The sequence below is a fragment of the Opisthorchis viverrini genome, assembly GCF_000715545.1.
Source record: "Opisthorchis viverrini unplaced genomic scaffold opera_v5_287, whole genome shotgun sequence".
NCBI classification, from domain to species: domain Eukaryota; kingdom Metazoa; phylum Platyhelminthes; class Trematoda; order Opisthorchiida; family Opisthorchiidae; genus Opisthorchis; species Opisthorchis viverrini.
The window spans coordinates 111,166-132,152 of record NW_008751937.1 but is presented as its reverse complement, the minus strand read 5'-3'; the positions used below and the strand labels follow the sequence as shown (position 1 = coordinate 132,152).

The 20,987-nt window shown below is 44.8% G+C and overlaps 1 protein-coding gene across 1 annotated transcript in view; it reads right to left on the bottom strand.

Annotated features, from left to right (window-relative positions):
- The window catches only part of T265_09472 (hypothetical protein), a gene marked incomplete at both ends in the record, with an annotated part of 87,821 nt that overhangs the window by 51,173 nt on the left and 15,661 nt on the right, over nucleotides 1–20,987 (bottom strand). The window contains one exon of the mRNA XM_009175552.1: nucleotides 7,475–7,570. Coding sequence (XP_009173816.1) covers nucleotides 7,475–7,570 — 96 coding nt within the window. The remainder of the gene's footprint in view (nucleotides 1–7,474; nucleotides 7,571–20,987) is intronic.

Here is a 20,987-nt window from a genome sequence, read left to right as displayed (position 1 = left end):
CAACTTTATAAATTCTATATTACATACCACATGGCGCGCAATCCGAGCTCAATTGGGACCGGGACTCCTAAGCCTTGTGAACTAAGTCGAATAAAATGAGAAGTCTCCTGTTTACAATATGCTCAAGATAAATGCGCTGCATTCACAAGTGAACAGGACAGCACGGGAGACCCAACATGATTTCACGTGATTATCCCGTTAACACTGAATCAAACGACCATTTTCAACATGGTAATCGAATCCAACGTACAAGAAGCTTTTGTGCCAGCGCCATCTGTCCAATTTCGTTGCATCATCTACGAGACGTGAAGGTATGAAGGCCTATCTCTCCCTAGTAGAGATGTCCACCAATGACGTTTATGAGTAACCTTAGGACTAATGGCTTGGAAATTCACGGGGAGCTTTTGGACAAATCACCGAAGCGTAAAACAGAACTACAAACAGACAACTGGTGAACACGATCATTAGGTCGAAAAATCCACGACATTTGCCGTTTCTTATTCAAACCCAAAAACTTGTGTATGAATGAGCACGGTATTGAATTTCAACGGAAAATTGTGAGAACAAATCCCCGAGTGGCATATTTTGTCTCAAGTAGGCGATTGTTAACAATGCTGCCTTGAGAGATCATTGGTTGAACGCTAAGAACTACATGTGCGTTTGAATGTGTGTAGATATTCAAGGCAGGAGGCTAGGTTTTGCCTCTGAGGCTTGTGATCGGAGAAACGCCCACTTTCTACAAGAAAAGACCGCATAATATCCTGTGTTGTGAAGACGTGTCCACTGGGACATCCGCAACGCTTTAAAGCTGGCAAGCACGATTGCAATCTTGCTAATACATGAATTACCGTCATTCTCAGCTGGTCCGGTCGCTACATACACTGCGGAACGACTGAAATGAAGCCAGCGCGGAGACCTTTAATCTTTTGGATGGCAAAAGCTACTCGATTAAGAACAGGTGCTCGGTTAAAGGAAGGAAATTGCAAAGCAGCAGATGGTTGTCAAATCTCGGATTCATGAACTAGTGGATAAAAAAGACGAAAGCAAACGCGCTTGAAAAAACGATGCTTGCTGTGATGCACAAGTGACCATGACAGATGAAGTAAATGAGACAAATTAAATATAGAATGATCTAAAAACAACTCCTTCGGAACAATACACGCAACACTGCAATTCCTAGCAATTCATCTGCCGCGCCAGACTTTGCAGTGGAACGATTGCTCCTCAGAAGGCTCTCTTGTTCTAGTAATCTTCGATAAAGTCCACTAACACAGCAGTTGAAACGACCCAAAACGAAAGTCCGCAGGTGAAAGAGGCTGATAAATCTCGCATTAACACTAGCTTTCATTCCGTAAGTGTGCCAAGGAAATACACAAGTGTTCATAAAGCACCCTTTTTTCTAACGATTCTTAGGTCCTAGTCAGATTTCCACAATAAAGCCCATCAGCGGATGCGCCTCCGGTAGTACTTTTTAGTAGTATGAGGAGACGTCGTCTTGTAAGTGAAGTAAATCCATTCAAAAAGCCGAGAAGCACCTTACAACAGTTTCATACTTATTAAAAATCATTAACAGGGCGCATCACATGAAACTCCCTTGAGTTTGTCTGTCTAGGTGTGACCGACTGCTTTTGGGCAAACAGTTAAATGTTCAAACAACGAGTCCGAAACTCTCTAGAGTTTCGTCAGATGCGCGCCGCTTATGATTCCCTAGAGGGATAAGATAGTTGTATGGTGCTTCTTAGCTTCTCCGTATAAACAGGATTCGATTGCAGGAGGAACTCTCGGTTGAAAATGCTGAAATCTCCTCACACTACCAAAAATTAAATCCTCCATGTTTGAAAGTGCAACCAGATTCGCACCTGCCGATGTGCTATTCGGTGAAAAATAAGAGGTGACTCGATATAGTCCATCAGGTAAAACGTACCACAGTGAAATTTGAAAAGGAGTTTTGAACTGTTTTTGTACTAAAGAGAGGAATACATGTCACCGGTAGGCGAGCCACTTCTTTACTGGTCCAGCCACCTTTCACACCAGTTCTCTAAAATAATACTACGGACTCGATACGTATCGATTCGGTATTATCACGTCTTCCAAGGTTTGTAATCGGGATGTCCCGTTCTTATTTGACGGAGACTCGTATAAACCAACAGACGGTAGGGCGATGGCCGGCCGACTATGTTTCGTCTTGCCGGTAACTTCAGGGCTAACGTCGAGAACAGACGGAATTCTGACATCAGGAGGTTATGGCACCACAGACACCAGTAGTCACTTGTGAAAAGAAGTGACAGGCGAAAGCCAAACCTATTACAACCAAACATTACTGATGAATAAGAACAGACTGACGAGCTGGCCTTTTAAAATACTGGTAAAAGTTGTGAGCAAAGACTGTTTGGATTTGTGAAGTTGTGCAATTAATCTAACTAGTTGGTTGCAGGAGGTTGCACGAGGGCTGGGATACTGCCAGGTTGCCCAAGCCTAGACAGGGGAAGTCGAGAGGTATAGGTCGGGTTCGAACCACGAACCTTCCGGTCAGTAAATTCGCGCTCTAACCACTTGGGCAGTCCCGCCCAATCTAACTGATCCTGTCCCACGGTCTTACATGCACTTTACACTTACGAAATGCAATGTTGTTGCAAGACTGGGTGAGCTCGAACCCGAATCTAATGTTTCATACATGAGTGGATTGGGTTAATAGATAAATCTGTCTAGTTTGGCAGCGCATCAGCTGCGGCGGTTTAGCCAGAAACGATAACTTTATCCGGATTGGGGAAGCCAGAGCAGTTGTGAACCTGCATCACATGTGGCGCAGGCGTGACATCAGCTTATCTATCATGGGTTGAGTTTACATTGCTGGGGTGCGCTGCATATAGATCAGTAACTTGGCCACTGTGTGCTGAGGATTTTAAAAAGCTTTCGCTGTTTGACCATCGATGTCTTTGGCGCATTGACCAAAGGTAGTGGGAACGTCGGATCAGGGACGTTGAAGTACACCGAAGGGTTTTCGGAAGAAATAGCTTAACCAGGGTAAATGAACTGGTCAAGCTCCGTAGACTGCGCTGGCTTGTTTACGTGCCCCATACCCCAGTTGACCAACTTCCTCGGAAAGCTCTTTTCGCACAACAATGTGGAGGGTGGGAACGAACCACAGCAGGTCAGGTAATGGCTATGTTGTTGTGTCCTGATAGCGCTCCACAACACTGAGCTCCATAAAGTCTATAAAAACGTGCCCTTCGCATTCGCATCCGTTTTGACGCACCTAATTCATGGCTTACACGATAACTAAATCCGCGTCCAACCGGTCTCTTGCGCTGTTACACTGAAAAGTTGACAGACCAACAAGCAAAGCGACTTAACATAAATCGGGCACCGTCGAATGCTGACATTTCAAGTTTTGTTTCTGTCGTACACAACACGACCCACAAGTGTATTAGCTCACCATGTATCCAGGGTTCAGTTGAAGCGTGTGGGGCGAAGCGGTATTCCGATGTAATTACCAGCAGGTACTGATCGTCATGGCAACCGGAAAGAAGTTACGTGCTCCGCTGGCATTCGAACGGGGTGCGTTGTCTCACGGAAAATCAAGCAATGCTCGAAAAATTAACTGCATGCTGTTGACCTCATCTGATCAAAAAAGAGCTACATACGTATCACTACCACCTGAAAAGAACAAACTGTCTGTTCTGACGGCCTCCCACTGTGTTCTAGTGTGAAAACGCATGTAGGTAGAACGTTTGCGTGTTTGTTCATTTGAGTCCGTCAGCGTCATTATCATCAACATTGACAACAGTACCAGATGAGAATACTTGTGTTTTGCAGTCAGCCAAAAGGCCGGAGAAGCTTAATTGACGAAAAAACAACCCCAGGAACCTTGCTGGTCATTTTCACCTTCTAAGGTAACCTAAACTGTCCTATTCCGAGTATCATAGCCTCAGAGGCTTTTATTTGCGTGATGTGATCTATACCAATAGGAAAACTAGGAAGAGCAAGATAAACAATAGTGCAGTTTGTAAAATTCAGCTTACGCATGAAGTTCGTCGTTGTATATGCGCTAGGATACTAACTAAACCTACACACGAGGACGACAAGTTATCGCAGCCTAAGACTTCGGCTCGAAAGTTTGGTCTGAAGAATGTAGAAAACAGTCACCACGTCGGCACAAGTGGTCCACGCACAACGACGGTGTGAAGCATGATCAAACTTCGTGTGTGAAGCCGCGAATTTCGGGTGGACATCCTCCAAACACCGTTCAATGAACAACGGCGTTGCAAAAACCATCCTCGATTAAAAACCCTACAATTCTGAACAAGATGTTCAAGTGTATGGAAGAACAGGCAATCTGTCCAGAAAAGTGTAGAGCGGCTCAGTATTAGGAACCGAAACGATCCCCTCCCTCCATTGCAAGAGTCCTGCTGTTGTAGTTCACGCGCCTCCGTTTGTATGTACAGCCCACACACAGTAACTGTGGGCGCATGCACGTCTAAAGAACCCTACTTGGGTTAGTCATCCGGGCCTTGTTTCAATAGAACCTCCTCAAAAGGTCGTTATTTTCAGATGGATCTTTAAGAAAAACAAGCCATCCAGTGTAGAGAAACCTTCCAGAAGAGCAGACAATCCTGAAATCCAGTGATGTAACGGATGCAGTGTAACGAGGAAATCACGTCCGTATGCAGTAAATGTGTTATGATTCTCGTCCGAACGTAACACACTATTCATAAGGTTGTTGAAGCGAACCATTATCAACAGAAGATTCAGATGGATTCGGTCGAGTCGCAAATTCGTGTGTAAACGGAGAGAGTAGTTGAGCAATAACCTTTCACATTTCAGATTATAGTTGGCGATTAGTTCACGATAGCCAGTGATAAGGTTGGCCGAAATTCCTCCATTCTAACAATAGTTGTCCTTCCATTCTTCCTATATACATCAGCGCAATGAAAAAGCAAAACGAGAAAAACAAACCAGCAGAGTACCCTGACAGAAGAATAGGTCCACTGTCCTTGTTTTTGGTGCTTGCGGTTGGTTGAATAGGCGGGAAAACAAATCAACCGAAAGACAAATGTGACAACCGGTCCTTGTTTCTGTGACCACCCCGATGCTTTCCATTTATCATAGGAACGAATCGAATGGTACAGCGATGATTTAATAGGTGGGTAAAGATCTGTGCATAGAAATGTGCTTGTCACCGATGTTCCACATTCTAGTCAAGCTGAATACTTCTTTCCATTCCTAAAGAGTAAAGTTAGTTTGGTGGTGTTCTGAGATGACTGGTAAGCCGTTGGCTACGGGCGTTGGTTTTTTTGGCTGAAGTGGGCTCTTCGGTCACGAAAGTTACATCACCAGGCGAGATGAAAAAACGGTGTGTTGAGGTTGAAAGACACATCGACCGAATACTAGGCGAAATTAACCACTACCACCACCACAAGAGGAGTTGCATTCAAACTCTCTTCGAACGAGTGGAGATACACTTCAGCACAGAGGAACCTTTATTGTGTACTTCAAAATAACGAATTCCTCAGAAGTTGCGAAAACGACGGGAATATCGAGGCCAACCAAACTAAAGGATAGTTCTTCCGTACATCAAGATATGTTGAGTTCACAGCAAGGCTATTTCAAGCGAAATCAGCCACTACATTGAGATAAATGATCTCAAGACTAACGAAAAAAACCGAAGAAGGTGAAAGAAAGGACATTTTTTATGGAATCAACTGCACGGGCTGCAACAAGTAGCATACTCAACATATTGGAAGAAACCTTTGTACACGGAAAAAGAAAAGAAAGAAGTGTGGCTATCAAAAGACACGATCCATCGTCTATTATTTCCATACATGAAGATTAGAAAAGACACGAGTTTACCCTAGAAAACACAAAGATCGTGACAAGCGGAAGTACAAGGGACGAGAAGAACTTCCTAGAAGCACTCCGAGAAGTACTCCGAAAAGAATTCAATCAAACGGCATATCAGAATCGACCCTGCCTACGCACCGCTACGAGCGAAGGACCGCCAAATTAGTGGCCATCAGACCAGCAAACCAAGAAAAAGGACCCACTGTGGAGGCAAACGAACTAACGCCAAGGAGGGGAAAACACTGGAGGTTATGTCAGCAAGGCTGCGCTGATACCCATCATTAAGAAGCCAGGTCAACAACTGACATACCAATAAGAATGGTCATTTGTTGATCAATGGTCAATCAAGGTCACCTTGAGTGAGTAGCCTGTATATCAATCCACGCAGACCCAAAAACCACGCACTTCCTGCATCAACCCACTGGTGACGTCATCTCAAGTTGCGATGATACGTTTGCGACCAAGTTTCTCAGGTCAGCAAAAAAAAACGAACGGCTATCATTACAATCTGAGCTACCAATATTTTCTTCAATTAAAAGCAGAACTGTACGATAAACGGCAAGAATGCGGCTTGGTATGCTAGAGACCACGCTCAACTGTACACCAAGCTGTTATCCACATGATTGCGCACGACTATGGCGTAAGATCAACTAGCCGGGAGAGCGACCCCCTGAGTCAGGAGGCCAAGTGGACATGAACTGATCCCCAAAGGATCATGCTTGCCCCGTTGAAGCATGTCGCAGTTTTGGGTTCCTGATCTGTGCCAGGCAAATTCATTGAATCTATAGGAACCTCAAGCATTCACCACAAACAGACCCCGCGTAAACAGCAACTGTAAAAGCTCACCTGCAGAGTTACAGGATATAAAACCGAGAGGTAACCCGCTGCTCGCTATTGAAGGAGTTCACATACGAAGTTGTGAATCCGGTCAATTCAAAAGCTCGAGGGAATGGGTTCCTTCTTGGAAGAGCAGTTTCCACTTCCCAACTGGGACTACGCTCCACTCGAACACTGTCATATTCTAACTCAAAATTGAGTTCCGGGCTCGGGAAATCCGACAGAAGTTCAGCCCCCTACTTATTTAAAGTTGACCGGCAGCTATGTAGGAAAACGATGCCAAGCTGAACAGTACCACAAAAGTTATCCAAAAGACTTCAAGAAATGAATTCTAAACACTCAGAAAAGAACTTACAGCAATGAGTCAAAAGAATACAACAGCTGAGATTACCAAAGATGTGTTCATTTTGATAAAGAACGCTAACGACTAACTGAAAAACATTACTTGTTTTAAATAGGCAGCCAGTGAAAGGAACGAACGCGCATCGTGTTACAATGGGAAGAAACAAGAAGCCTAACACACAAAAGGAGTAACACTACGAAGAAAGAGCACAAGAAGTAAATATAATTGCGTCATCGTGGGATATTTCTTTATAATTTCTCTCAAGAATGGTTGGTCCGTCATAGCAGAGCACGGTGAAGGCAGCACGTTTGACGGACGTGTATGTTATCGACGCACGACAATTGCACAATTTGGGGAGTTAATTACCCCCCAAAGCACTGTCTATAATGTTTCCCATAAACCTGGTGACTTAAATACTAATAAAGTAAAATTGTGAAGCAGTAGAAAACTTACGCTTAACCTTCAACATGACTGACGAGGTCCAGTTCCCATTCGAGCAATAGTAAGCACCTTCATCATCCGTGGTCACGTGAGCAATGTGAAGAATACCTGTGAATACAGGGAGATGACAAAACATGAGAAATGTTGTTTTCTCGACAGAGTATACCACTCATGTGGGTGCTGAAAACGCTTCGACAGCTCACTACCGGTCTCGTGCTACTTGCGGCTCATCAGGCAGGCACGGCTTCTGAGTTTCCGTCAACTTTGTGGATATGAAGTTAAAGGACAGATGTACAAATGGGCGTGTGGAATACAGAGCTACCGGCAAAGGCACTATTGATCCACCAAACACGCGCTGTGTATCATGTGATCCGGTGTTGAGTAACGACTATGGAACTATGGACTATGGAGAACTATGGAATAGTTTCCTATTTTTCTCAGATGTATACGCATAGTTCGTAGGAATTCAAACGGCAGATGATCATCGGCTAAATGCGATAGTCTAAATCAGCCTCCAAGTGCAAATCCACACTGCCCACACTGCACAAGGTCGTGGAACGATAACCTACACAAGTCTAAGTCTTATAATAGATGAGAGACGTAAACGTCTAATACAACAATGGAAGAAACAACTTCAGGACGTTGTCTTAAGTGTCAACCTTTGACAAGATACGGTCTATCCTTTTCCCTTCCGGTGTGTCGGGGGTAAGTAAGCCGATGAACATTGTGGAACAGGTGTTTAAAAGGCGGCGGAGGAAGAGAAGTTAGAAATGGGCGATGAAGCCACAATTGACATGCTAACAAAGTTCGACATGCGCACCGCTCTCCAGATTGTCGGCCGACGGTCGGAAGAACAATTTGACATGACGCTGCAATCAAACGAACAGCGCGACAGAATTCCATCAGTTGGAGATACCGATACATGAAAGTCGAATGCCTAGTTGAGTCATGAAGCCACGCCCAGAAGAAAGGAAATGAGAAAACTGTTTTGACAAGCACATCATTGGAACCCTGCGGAGGGTGCGCGTGCGTGTGTGCGTGGAAAATGTTTGTCTGATACACACAATAGGACCAATATAAAACTCTTATGCTCAGAGCAATTGACAGTCACGAGAATATATAGGTGAAAGTAGATTTCCTTTCTAAACACCTCAAATTCAAAAGTTATCCATGAAAGGTTCATTTACTAGGGCAGCAGATCCCGTCTCATGCGTCGAGACATTGAACAGACTGTGTGGATTCAGCGTTTGTAGCTGTTGCATAAATAAACAAGTCATGAGTGGGTCTTCGGGTGGGGTTCAACGATTTAACCAGAGTCGATGCTGGATTTCGTCAAAGGATCATTGAATATACGTCTAATAGTGGTAGATTCGTCGAGGCACCATGCCACGGCCCGCGGAGGTTCGGACTGCGGTTTTACGGCTTGCTCTTGATCAGAAAGCGTCCAGACATGAAAAGTACAATGTGCAGAGGACGACGCGTCGCAAAGGTCGCCGTCGGCGCCACACGTTCCGGATAGCAGGTGCTTGGATGGAGCTTACTAAAACGCCTTAGCATCATGCAACTGGTGAAGTGAGTGAGAAAATGTTCAGGGCCAGAACATCGCCACTGGTTGGATAGAACGAACAAGTGAACGAACATAAATGACCATTTAGCTATCCTGTGTATTAACGTAGAAGCTCTCTGTTTGTCCTGACAATACAGCCGTGTCCCGGGCTCTCTATTTTCTCCTTATCGCGTAGTCCGGCAGGCTAAGTTCAGGCGTAACCAATAGACGGCCAACCAAATTCTCACACGGAGATCGAATTGAAGATAACGGACTCGTTGGAACGGTAATTGGGGAAAGAAAGTAAACCCAAAAAGAATGTCTTAACCTGGTCTCTTACTCACTCTGTCAACGAAAACAGTCAAACTCCGTCTTGAAGAACCACCGAAATACATTGGGCTAACAGATTCCTTAAACTCGTCGACCCAAGTACGGATCGATGGCTTCTAGTTACATTTGCAATGGGAAGCTAGTTTTGCAAGATGTAATGGATCGATTGAGATGGAGGATGAAGCCCAAACCAGCGCTTCATACAAAACCTCTGCAACTGTTCAAAACCCACAGCTTGTGCTTGAGCACAAAGGCAGGCTGTAACAGAACCATAAGTTGTACATGCCACCTTTGGAATAAGCAGCTGACTGATCCACTCACTAAAAAACCTCTGCAACCCACAGCTTGTGCTTGAGCACAAGGGCACGCTGTAACAGAACCAGAAGTTGTGCATGCCATCTTTGGAATAAGCAGCTGACTGATCCACTGAGTACTCAGGGACCCTGAGGTTCACTCGATATTCAGAGAATGACTTTGACAAGCCATCATTCTGCGACTGATCAAAACCATCTTGCTCATGTGTAGCGTTGGACAGCCGAACTGTAGTCTCACTGAAATGCACTCTAAACAGTCAGTTCGTCCAGGTGGGACACCTTATCGAAACACAAACACAAAGCAACGAGAAGGAAGCAGGGGAGCCCAGTCTAAAAGAATGCATTCCAAAGTCCAGGGAGTTGGATGACGTCCAGGTAACTTCACCACAGATCAAGCTAGATAGTTATGGTGAATCGAGTTCAGAAGACTGACAACGACGCAATCAAACGGGAGATTTCATGGAGAATAACAATAATTCTTCAATGTTGCTTTATGAGCATGATAATTCGGTTTGCAGAAAGTGTGATGGGGGGAATAACGATGACAAAACGGTGAAGAGGTTGGGTGTTTTAAGCACAGGTTCGGACAGAAAAGTATCTGCCTGCAAGTTCCATAGAATTATCGGGGAACAAGTAGGGAAGAATGGAAAATAATGCTTCTGCTCGTCGGTATGTGAGGTAGCTTGCATGAGTAATGGGTTGAAACTGAAAAAGACCATTCCTATTAAATGGGCGGTGAGATTACGGTGAGAGCTGAACACGCTTATGTTCAGCTGTTCGTGGCCAAGCAGTTAAGTGTTCAACCACTGGCCGAATGGCCGCGGGTTCGAAATTCTTCGACATGGTGATTGTAACCAGCTTTGCTTTCAGACAATTTGCCCAATATCCTAAAGGACATATCCTAAAGGACATTCAGCTGGGATTCAGTTGAGACACTCTCCATCAAACCAAGGTAGTCTGCTAATATTGCCCAATATCCTAAAGGGGACATTCAGCTGGGATTCAGTTGAGACCCTCTCCATCAAACCAAGGTAGTCTGCTAATACGTGCATCTCTCCAATTCAGTGTCCAAGTAGAACTTAAGGCACACGGAACCTCGAAAACCTTCAGCAACCTTAGGAGTACTGTGTTCAACTAGGAAAATCTTCATGTCTACCTCAGCTGTGCGGATGAATACTCTAAAAGTACGATTCAAAACGCACACCCTCTGAAGAGAGTGTGATTTTGGCCAGTGCCAAAAGTGCGAGCAACCTTAGAAAAGAAGTGATGTAAATATTCATTTCACTGCTCGCCACCACCGAGACTCTTGGAGAACAACCGACCGGAATAGAGTGATTATCGATAAAAACCCGATAAATTTTCAAAAATGATATTCCCTGTTCTCACCAAAGGACTTCTAAATCTGCGTTCCGTAATGCAGGGCGAATTTGTTTGCACAGATGCATATATTGCTGAGCAAAACAGGTAGCGCACGGTCAAGAAAAAAATTCAGTGCGCGCATGGTTACATCCTATGGGAAAATGCTCCAATAAGCCCTATTTCCAGTTGATCGCGATCAATGGCCGTGTGAGAACGACTGGCTATTAACTAGGTTGTCCAACAGGTGTGTCACGTACTTGAGCGATGCAGTGATAACGTGACTGGGAAATTCCCCATGCATAGTTAGAGAATGAAAGCAGCGAAATGCGAGTTGGAGCAACAGTGAGGTACGGTAAATAAAAAGAAGTGTAGTGGCAAACTGAAGCCCGCCCGACTGGAAACAACTTCCTTATAGAGCCCGTAGGGTTTGTACGGTTTAGGCAGATTCGAAATAAACTATCTGCTAGCCTGAAAGCAGTGATAGTCAGCAAGCCATTTGGAGTTGACGGGCAGCATTTGACAAACACACTGCATAATTTGTGATTGTAACACCTCAATCGAGTTTTTTCTGTAAGTGAAGACTCAATCTATGCGGAAAAAGCTGAGAATCAGAAACGGTATGCAGCCGAGGAGTTTCGACAGGGCGACATTTCGGCCAATAGTTTGAGCACTTAACCGTGAATGTTTCCTCTGGACTACTCTACTGAACGTTGGTAACGTGAGATCTTAAAACTTTTAATTGATATTTCGTCCTTTAACTCAAAAGACGAGAATCACCGTCCGTCAATTTCATCCTTATTGGGGATCTTGAGCAGTATGTACCTGGGAAAAAATTCATGGAGTTCCAAACCTGCGATATCTCGATGAGTAGTTCGGACACGAGCGGCCAAACAGAAGTGTGGTCTAACCACGCTGGATAAAGCCTCAGTGTTGTTTTTGAGTAACATTTCCGACTGATCAGGAGCACGATTAAGGGCAAGCTTTTGTGGGCAGAACGGTGAGTTGCGTCAGCTGTAGAATCCACGGAAATTTTGACCCGAAATGCAAAATACATGGTATACCAATTTTTTGTCCCATGTACTCAGTTCAAAGACTACCTACCGAAGACGAAGGGTGTTTCATCATATATCTCTTAAGCGGGGTACGCAATCTTGCTCTAATCTTCTAGGACGAAATCAAAACTCAGGAGCTAACCGCCATCAAATCATCTTTCGGTATGTGCACCGCACAGACATGCTTCGGAACTGCAGCCCCCGAACATTGCTCTTGAGCTTCAAGAAGGCTGCGAAGAATTCCACAGACCTCCGCAGCGGCATAAACTCTGACGCAAGTCAGATGAATTCTGTACGGATCCCGAAGGCCTGAATCACGTTTGCCAATTTTTGTTCATTGTGGCGTCAAAAAGGTCCCCAAGGATCACGTTAAACGGGCTGTATTTTTGTAAGTTTGCAAGAGAATGTCTCAAGGGGTAGGTGACTTGGGACTTCCTCAGATTTTCAGCCACCTATTCTTCAGAATCCTCGTTCATATTAAACTGTGTCAACGGATTTGTAAGGAATTAACCAGAAAACGGATGCAGCAAACATATTGACCGCAAAACGCAGTGGTTCAGTCAATGTCTACCGAAACGGGTGTTGTTCTGTGGCCCTCCTACAGAACGGCGGTAACTCCAGAGAGAACGTTTGACTCGGTAGAAAGAGACCATAGATGCTGTTTTTGGTGTCCACCCATAACTTTCCCTTGCTAAGCCGCCGACGTTGCAAGAAATGGAGTTTAAGCGATGTGAATGTGGTTCGCAGCGTCAGTTCGTTTCCAGATTGTCTAGCTGAGTGTTTGGAGATGTGGGAGCCTCGGGATGCATGCGGTAAACTGGTCCCAAGACCCATCCACATAGGTTTTGCTTCCTTTTTTTAACTAAAAGATTTGAATGAGCTTGAGGAACCAGTCAGTCTCGCAGCCCTCGCGCTTCCTTCCGGTGGCACATCAGCTAGGCACCCGAAGTGTTACAGCTGAACGTTTAAAAAAATATATATTTGAATAAATCTTTTGGCGGTACGGCAATGAAGCATCATAGTCACGATCAGTGTTGTTGTCCCTGAAGAGAGTGATTTTGAAGAAAAACGCTTGGTCAGCAAACAATGAGTTTACAAGCTTCTCCGAAACCTCGATTTCTGTATCCGCTCTGACATGTTCATCGATATCACAGACACCATCACCAGTATTGTCACTGATGTTTCATTGCCGTACAAACAAAAAGTGCAATTGAAAAAAATTTTAAGCTGAAAAAAGGTAGAGATGTGATGGATCTGAAACCAACCTAACCCAATCATTCTGAGAAGCCCACACCTCCAAAGACTCATTCACACAATCTGGTCAGAAGCCACCGAACGTCACCGGCGGTGACTTCGTAACTTCCTCAGCTAGGAGCGGAAATAAACATGAAGACCCCATTCTGAGAAAAATATGGCATTCGGATTTTTGGTAGTGTCTTTTAATCCAATACGTCAGACCACAAATTGTCCGTCTTGTCGCTCGTCCAATAGTCAAGGAGACAAGTAAAACAGTAGTCTTATTTCGAAGATTTTTCTATCCCAGAACAGCGGAGCTTTGTGGGCTGCTGCTAATGGCGTTTATATTTACATTTGGAGAACATCCCTGACGGTCTTTATTTTCGACTTCCGACTGAACGTTTGATTACCGACCACTTTCGGCAGTGCTTCACTAACTAGAAAGCGACCTGAAAATACCGTCAACTCAGTTCTACCCAAAAAACTCGGCATTTCCTTGATAGCTGCTAAACACGTGCCCTGTATGTGAAGCCTGAGATGGTACGTAGCCATAGCAATAGTGTAAGACGAGACGGTGAAATACAAACCCGTCGTGCACACAACAACAAGAGATTCATTTGCATATGTTGTGAAATTTTTCCATGAATCATCCACATGCTACCATGGGGATACAACTGCACAATACTATGCAATAACAGCAATCATGAAGACCAGTCAGCGACATAAATGGTGTTGCAATTTGTTTGGAAGCAGTGCTACTCACAATTTGCGTCAGTAGTATTCGACCGTCAATACAACATCAAATCGATCAAAAAACACTATAGAACCTGGACTCCAAGGAAAACAACTCATCCTTTTATTGACCTAATAAATAATAATGAAGTGATCGATCAACTATAACACCATTCCGGTGTTAGCCTAGCTGTCATGTAATCCGAAGGAAACACGAGGGCTTAGATACTGCCAGGTTGCCAAAGCTTAGACAGGATCAGGATAGATGCAAACTCTCGGGTTGGTAAGTTGGCGCTTTAACCACTGAGCTACTTCGGCCCCAAATAGGACTATTTTGTTTCTTAGCAATGATCCATAGCTATGAGTCATGTGCATGTTTGCATGCCAATCCGGATGGATGGACTTGGCTCCACAAAGTTCACCATTGATCAAGACTACTGTGCCAAGTGTCCGCTTCCACCACGAACTCACTGGTTCCTCCAAGATAATCCCGGAGTTCACCATGCAGCCGTTGCACAAACAATGGATGGTCTGATGATGATCTGATATCAACGCTTTCTAAAACCACATTGGATAATGCAAGAATAAGGATGAATTTTAAACGTCATCTGCACAACCTGGAATGTAATATCAAAAAATTATGTTTGGCAAGTTCCTTCGAATATGACTGATGGGGTAGGTAGGAATGCGCACTACCAAGGTACACTGAATATTCCCTGATAAGGTTGTGAGGATGCTTAGTTGGTTGCCATGCAAAACGTCAAGTAATTTGATCCTAGAAAAGGTTTTGGTTCAAGCATCGATCTGTCACTTTGCACATCACACACCTGTCCACCAGTATAGGTAAACAAAAATGGTTGGGTCGCGGCCTAACTTTTGACAGACGAAGAAGTACTTGTTAACTTTGGGGTAGAGGAAGATGGGTAGAATTAGTAGGCCATAGTGCAATCGCAATATTCGGTCTAACGAAACCTAAATGCCGCGGCAAGTGAAAGACGCGTCCAACTGGGAACAGTAAGAAACACTTAGCCCTCATGACAGTTCATTCTGGTGTTTCGAGCTTGGAATGTAAGTGGAAGCTGTCTGCTTCCAATCCGAAATTTGCACAACCCTAGAGTGTCTTACAATGCTGGAGGCTAAAGACACAAGGAACAAAAACAGCTAAATTTTAAGTCATCTTGTCGATGTTGAATGATGCTATCCGAAATGTGTTGAGAATAAGCAGCGCATGAGGCAGAGTGTAGGTGACGGAAACGATCAACGCAATTCACATTGCGAATTAAAAACAAGGATACCACGGTTTGGAACTTCCCAAAAACTCGAGACCCCGCTAAACTCGAGCGAGCGCTAAAACCAGAGCTTCCGACCAAAAATAGCTGCTGCTCGAGTGCGGATTCAAAATCTAGCTGGGATTTTCCTATCTAGGGACATGTCCAATCCTCAGGAGGACTGAACACTAGGATGTTGAACGCTGGTAGTTACTCAGGGGAAGTGCACCTCCTTTTAGCACAAATACTATGAACAACGAACTCGGTTCGGATAAACAACAATAAGAGCGACAATCGTTCAGCCGTAGCACCTTTTCGGTGCCTAGCTACCACATCAGCAGAAAGATACAGGTTAGTTTCGAACCACGAACTTTGGGGTCACTAAGTCGGAACCTTAACCAATGATCTGTCTCGAACTCAGTTTAGATAGGCTGTGTCAAACAACTACCGTCGAGTAGGCGCAACATATTCATACTCCATGTCAACGAGCTACTGCGGATGTCTTCCTAGAATAAGACGACGGGACCCCCAACTTTCAATCCTCAGGAGGACTGAACACTAGGATGTTGAACGCTGGTAGTTACTCAGGGGAAGTGCACCTCCTTTTAGCACAAATACTATGAACAACGAACTCGGTTCGGATAAACAACAATAAGAGCGACAATCGTTCAGCCGTAGCACCTTTTTCGGTGCCAGCTACCACATCAGCAGAAAGATACAGGTTAGTTTCGAACCACGAACTTTGGGGTCACTAAGTCGGAACCTTAACCAATGATCTGTCTCGAACTCAGTTTAGATAGGCTGTGTCAAACAACTACCGTCGAGTAGGCGCAACATATTCATACTCCATGTCAACGAGCTACTGCGGATGTCTTCCTAGAATAAGACGACGGGACCCCCAACTTTGTCTGAGAGAGACGCACCGCATATCTGGCGATGAATAACAATAGAGGAGAAGATACAAGGAAAGTCACTGAACAGAAATACTGCGTTTGGCCACGGACCAATGTCTGGCTATATCCTCTCGTTCATTCAATACGCCTTCAATTCGAGCGCATCTGAGTCTTGCTGAGGATAGGATGTAAGAGAGACGCACCATCTGGCGATGAATAACAATAGAGAAGATACAAGGAAAGTCACTGAACAGAAATACTGCGTTTGGCCACGGACCAATGTCTGGCTATATCCTCTCGTTCATTCAATACGCCTTCAATTCGAGCGCATCTGAGTCTTGCTGAGGATAGGATGTAATTCCTCCCACACCATCTCTTCAAAGCTACATGCGAAAGGGACCAACGCCGACATAGCACAGAGTTTCGCGAGTAGTAGTTTTACCTTGCCACCGCCATCCCCTCACTCAAGATACACCTGAAGATAGTATATATTGCGTTGCCGAGTTGCCCTATCGAAATCCGATGCACTTGGCAACACCCATTCAGCTGCATGCCACAGAAAATAGAAACTGCAGGAAGCAGTCACCATGAGAGCCCCAGTAGCCCTTGCGGCCGTCCTAGGCTGTACCTGAAGACAACGTACATGCGCCCGGATTACTGTCCAACAAAATACAACTACTGCGTGTTCTCTGTAACACTCAATTGCTCCGTTTGGTCGATTGCGCCAGGGCGGCGAAACAGTTGTACCACTAAAGCATACAAAAACGTCGCAATCAGGTATTAGATGAAATGAAAAACGGTCCGAAAAATTCCGCAGCTACGGTATACAAACGCAAAAATGTCATGACATACGTTGGACAAATTGAAACGATCAATACACAAGTATCGCAACTATTGTTTGACGTAAAAAATGAACACTTTGATCAGGACTGGTGTCAGACTGTCCGCGTGTGCGCGCACGCTCAAGTTTGTCCCGAAACATCGACCTACCACAGCTTGAACATATCAACTGGCCTTTATAGTTTGTGGAATACCACCCAACAAGTAAAATTCCAGGAAAGTTGTATTCACGATTCCTAAAATGAAACTCAAAATCCGAGTGTGTTTCACCTCATGGTGAAAACGAACGCCTTGTTCAAGCAGCGGTGATGTGGTACAACCAAACGCATGGATGGATATTCACCCCAAGACAAATGCCGAAACACCGAGTCCAGTTGCTAAGTTGATTTCGCATTGTACTTGACTCAATCTACCGCGTGACTTCTGGATTATGCTGCATGGTGATTTACCTATCGCTACGGTCAATACAATCTGGAGTTTGCATTTGTGCGGCACCGGAGTTCCGTGGGACAAGGGTTGTTATATACTGACGTTGTGTTTAACTTTTTACTCGCTATTCGTTGAGCTAATTGTTTCCTAATGTTTTAGCTGATGTACTCAAATTGATAGAAGATTAAAGCCAATCATTCGGCAGTCCCCGTTCTCTGTTTCTGGCACAATCATTCGAGTGCGCAACAATTTAACCTTCTATCAAAATACAATGGAACGATTGTTTCGCCCAGATCGGTTTGACGCCGACCCCCAATCCTCTTCTGCTTCAGAACAATGGATCCATTGGCACGGTACGTTTACGAACTCCCAAACGTTGACAAAAGAAAACTTTTGGTAAATTTTCTTTCTCCGTCCGTCTATCAACATGTTTGTGAATATGCTACATACGGAGACGCCATCCAGACGCTCGAAAAGATGTACATTAAACCCAAAAATGAAGTGTTTTCCCGCCACGTGCTGGCTACTACCAAACAAGAACCGGGCCAATTAGTCGACGCGTTCCTGCAAAAATTACGTTACCTTGCCAAGGACTGCAATTTTCGTGCGGTTTCTGCCGATGAACATCGGGATGAGGCTATTCGAGACGCTTTTATCACAGGCTTGCAGTCTAATTCCGTTCGCCAACGACTACTAGAAAAACACACTCTTAAGCTTCAACAAGCTTTTGACGAGGCACGTCTGCTTGAACATGCTCAACAACAGTCACTCTCATACGACTCGTCTTCTCATGTTCCCTGTGGCGCCGCATCTATCAAAACTGATAAACCTCTTACTCCTGTTCGTGATGCTTTTATCTCTCAGATGGAATCTAGTGACACGATTGCAAGCACATCCTTATCTTGCTTCTTCTGTGGCAACGGTAAGCACATTCGTTCAAAATGCCCGGCTCGTGAGTCTTTCTGTCATTCTTGCGGCAAGAAAGGTCATTTCCAAAAAGTTTGTCGATCCAAACTGGGTTCAAGCCGTATCACATCGACGGTGAACCCTGGTGTCTCATCCATTTTCAACATCTCTTCATCCATGGGACTTTCCAAATCAATCGTTGATGTTATAGTGAATAATATCCCACTTCACGCACTTATCGATACTGGTAGTTGCGAAAGTTATATTTCTTCTGACATCGCACTAAAGCATGGTTGGACAATAACATCCTCTAAGAGCGCTATCTCGATGGCTTCAACGAACTTATCGTGTGTTACTAGCGGTCATCTTTATGCTACCGTTCTGTACAAAAGCACACTATACGAAAGTGTCAAACTCTCGCTCTTATCCAATTTGTGTTCAGACGTCATCCTTGGCTTGGATTTCCTCAGTCAACACCAAAGTGTCATCATACCATTCACGGGTAAGCGGCCCCCATTCGCCATATGCACATTGAAAGCAGCGAGAGTCAACGCCCCCTCTTTGTTTGATAATCTCGCCCCTGGATGTACTCCAATTGCCACTAAATCTCGTCGTTTCTCTCGCACGGATACGGTATTTATCGAGACGGAGGTTCGGAAGTTACTAGCTGACAAAATTATTGAGCCGTCTAACTCTCCTTGGCGCGCTCAGGTTCTCGTTACTACGAATGACAGGCATAAGAAGCGCATGGTCATCGATTACAGTCAAACCATAAATCGCTTCACTTACCTTGATGCGTATCCTCTGCCGAAGGTGGACGAACTTGTAGAGAAGGTTTCCCATTACACGGTGTTTAGCACACTAGACCTTCAAAGTGCGTACCACCAGATCCCCATTCTCGACAAAGACAAGCCATATACTGCATTCGAGGCATGTGGTAAACTCTTTCAATTTCGCCGCATTCCGTTCGGAGTTACTAATGGTGTGGCCTGCTTTCAACGCACCATAGACAACATCATACGCGAGGAAAATCTGCTCGATACATTCGCATATGTTGACAATGTTACCGTGTGTGGTCGCGATGCCCAGGAACATGATCGAAATTTGAAGAAATTCTTAGAGGCCTCAAAACGTCACGGTATTACATTTAACCAGAAAAAGAGCATCATAGCTACTGCGAAAGTACTATTACTGGGATACGAAATATCTCATGGTATGATAAAACCGGATCCTGAACGTTTTCGAGCCCTACGGGAGTTGCCTCATCCATGTGACATCCGTTCACAACGAAGATTGGTCGGAATGCTGGCATACTACGCACACTGGATCCCATGTTTCTCAGATAAGATTCATCAAATCGTCCGCAATCAGATCTTCCCGATTCCAGATAGCGTACAAGCGGCACTGAATAAGCTCAAACACGATTTGGAAAAGGCAGCCGTTTTCACCATAGACTACACTCGTCCACTCGTTGTGGAAACTGATGCTTCCGACATAGCCATTGCGGCCACTCTCAATCAAGACGGGCGCCCGGTAGCTTTCTTTTCACGCACTCTGTCACACAGTGAGCGGCATCATTCAGCAATCGAAAAAGAAGCGTACGCGATTGTTGAAGCTCTGAGAAAGTGGAGACACTACCTGATCGGCAATCACTTCACACTTGTCACGGACCAACGATCAGTCGCCTTTATGTACGACAAACAACACAAAGGCAAAGTAAAAAACGACAAAATCCAGAGATGGAGACTTGAACTGTCCTGTTTTCATTACGATGTCCAGTACCGTCCAGGTAATCAGAATAAAGCCGCTGACGCACTATCGCGGACTGATTACGTATCTGCGATGTCACAGGTGGATCTCAAACATCTTCATAATACATTATGTCACCCCGGTATCACGCGGATGCTTCATTTCGTTCGCTCAAAAAATTTGCCGTTTTCGACCGAGGATGTTAAGGCGATTACAAATCAGTGTAGTATTTGTTCGGAATTGAAGCCTCGTTTCCTCAATCACCCTTTTGGCAATCTTATTAAAGCTACACAGCCGTTTGAACGCGTCAGCATAGATTTTAAAGGCCCACTTCCATCGACCTCCCACAACAAATACCTTCTAACAATGATCGACGAGTACTCTCGTTTCCCATTCGCCTTCGCGTGTACGGATGTGTCCTCATCCACCGTGATCAAGTGTTTTAATCAGTTGTTCTCTTTGTTCGGAATGCCCTCATACGTCCATTCTGATCGTGGTGGAGCTTTCATGTCAGGTGAAGTACAAACGTTTCTTCACGACAGGGGTGTAGCAACCAGTCGAACTACCCCATACAATCCGCGCGGTAACGGACAAGTCGAACGGCTTAATGGTACTCTTTGGAAGTCTATCACTCTGGCGTTGAAGACCCAACAACGGGACATTACCGAGTGGGAATGTGTGCTTCTAGATGCTTTGCACTCTGTTCGCTCCTTATTGTGCACCGCTACTAACACGACACCACATGAAAGATTCCTTAACTTCCACCGGAAGTCAACGTACGGCACCTCTCTTCCGACTTGGTTATCGACTCCAGGCCCCGTTCTGTTAAAAAGGATGACACGTTCTTCCAAATACGATCCGTTAGTGGAAG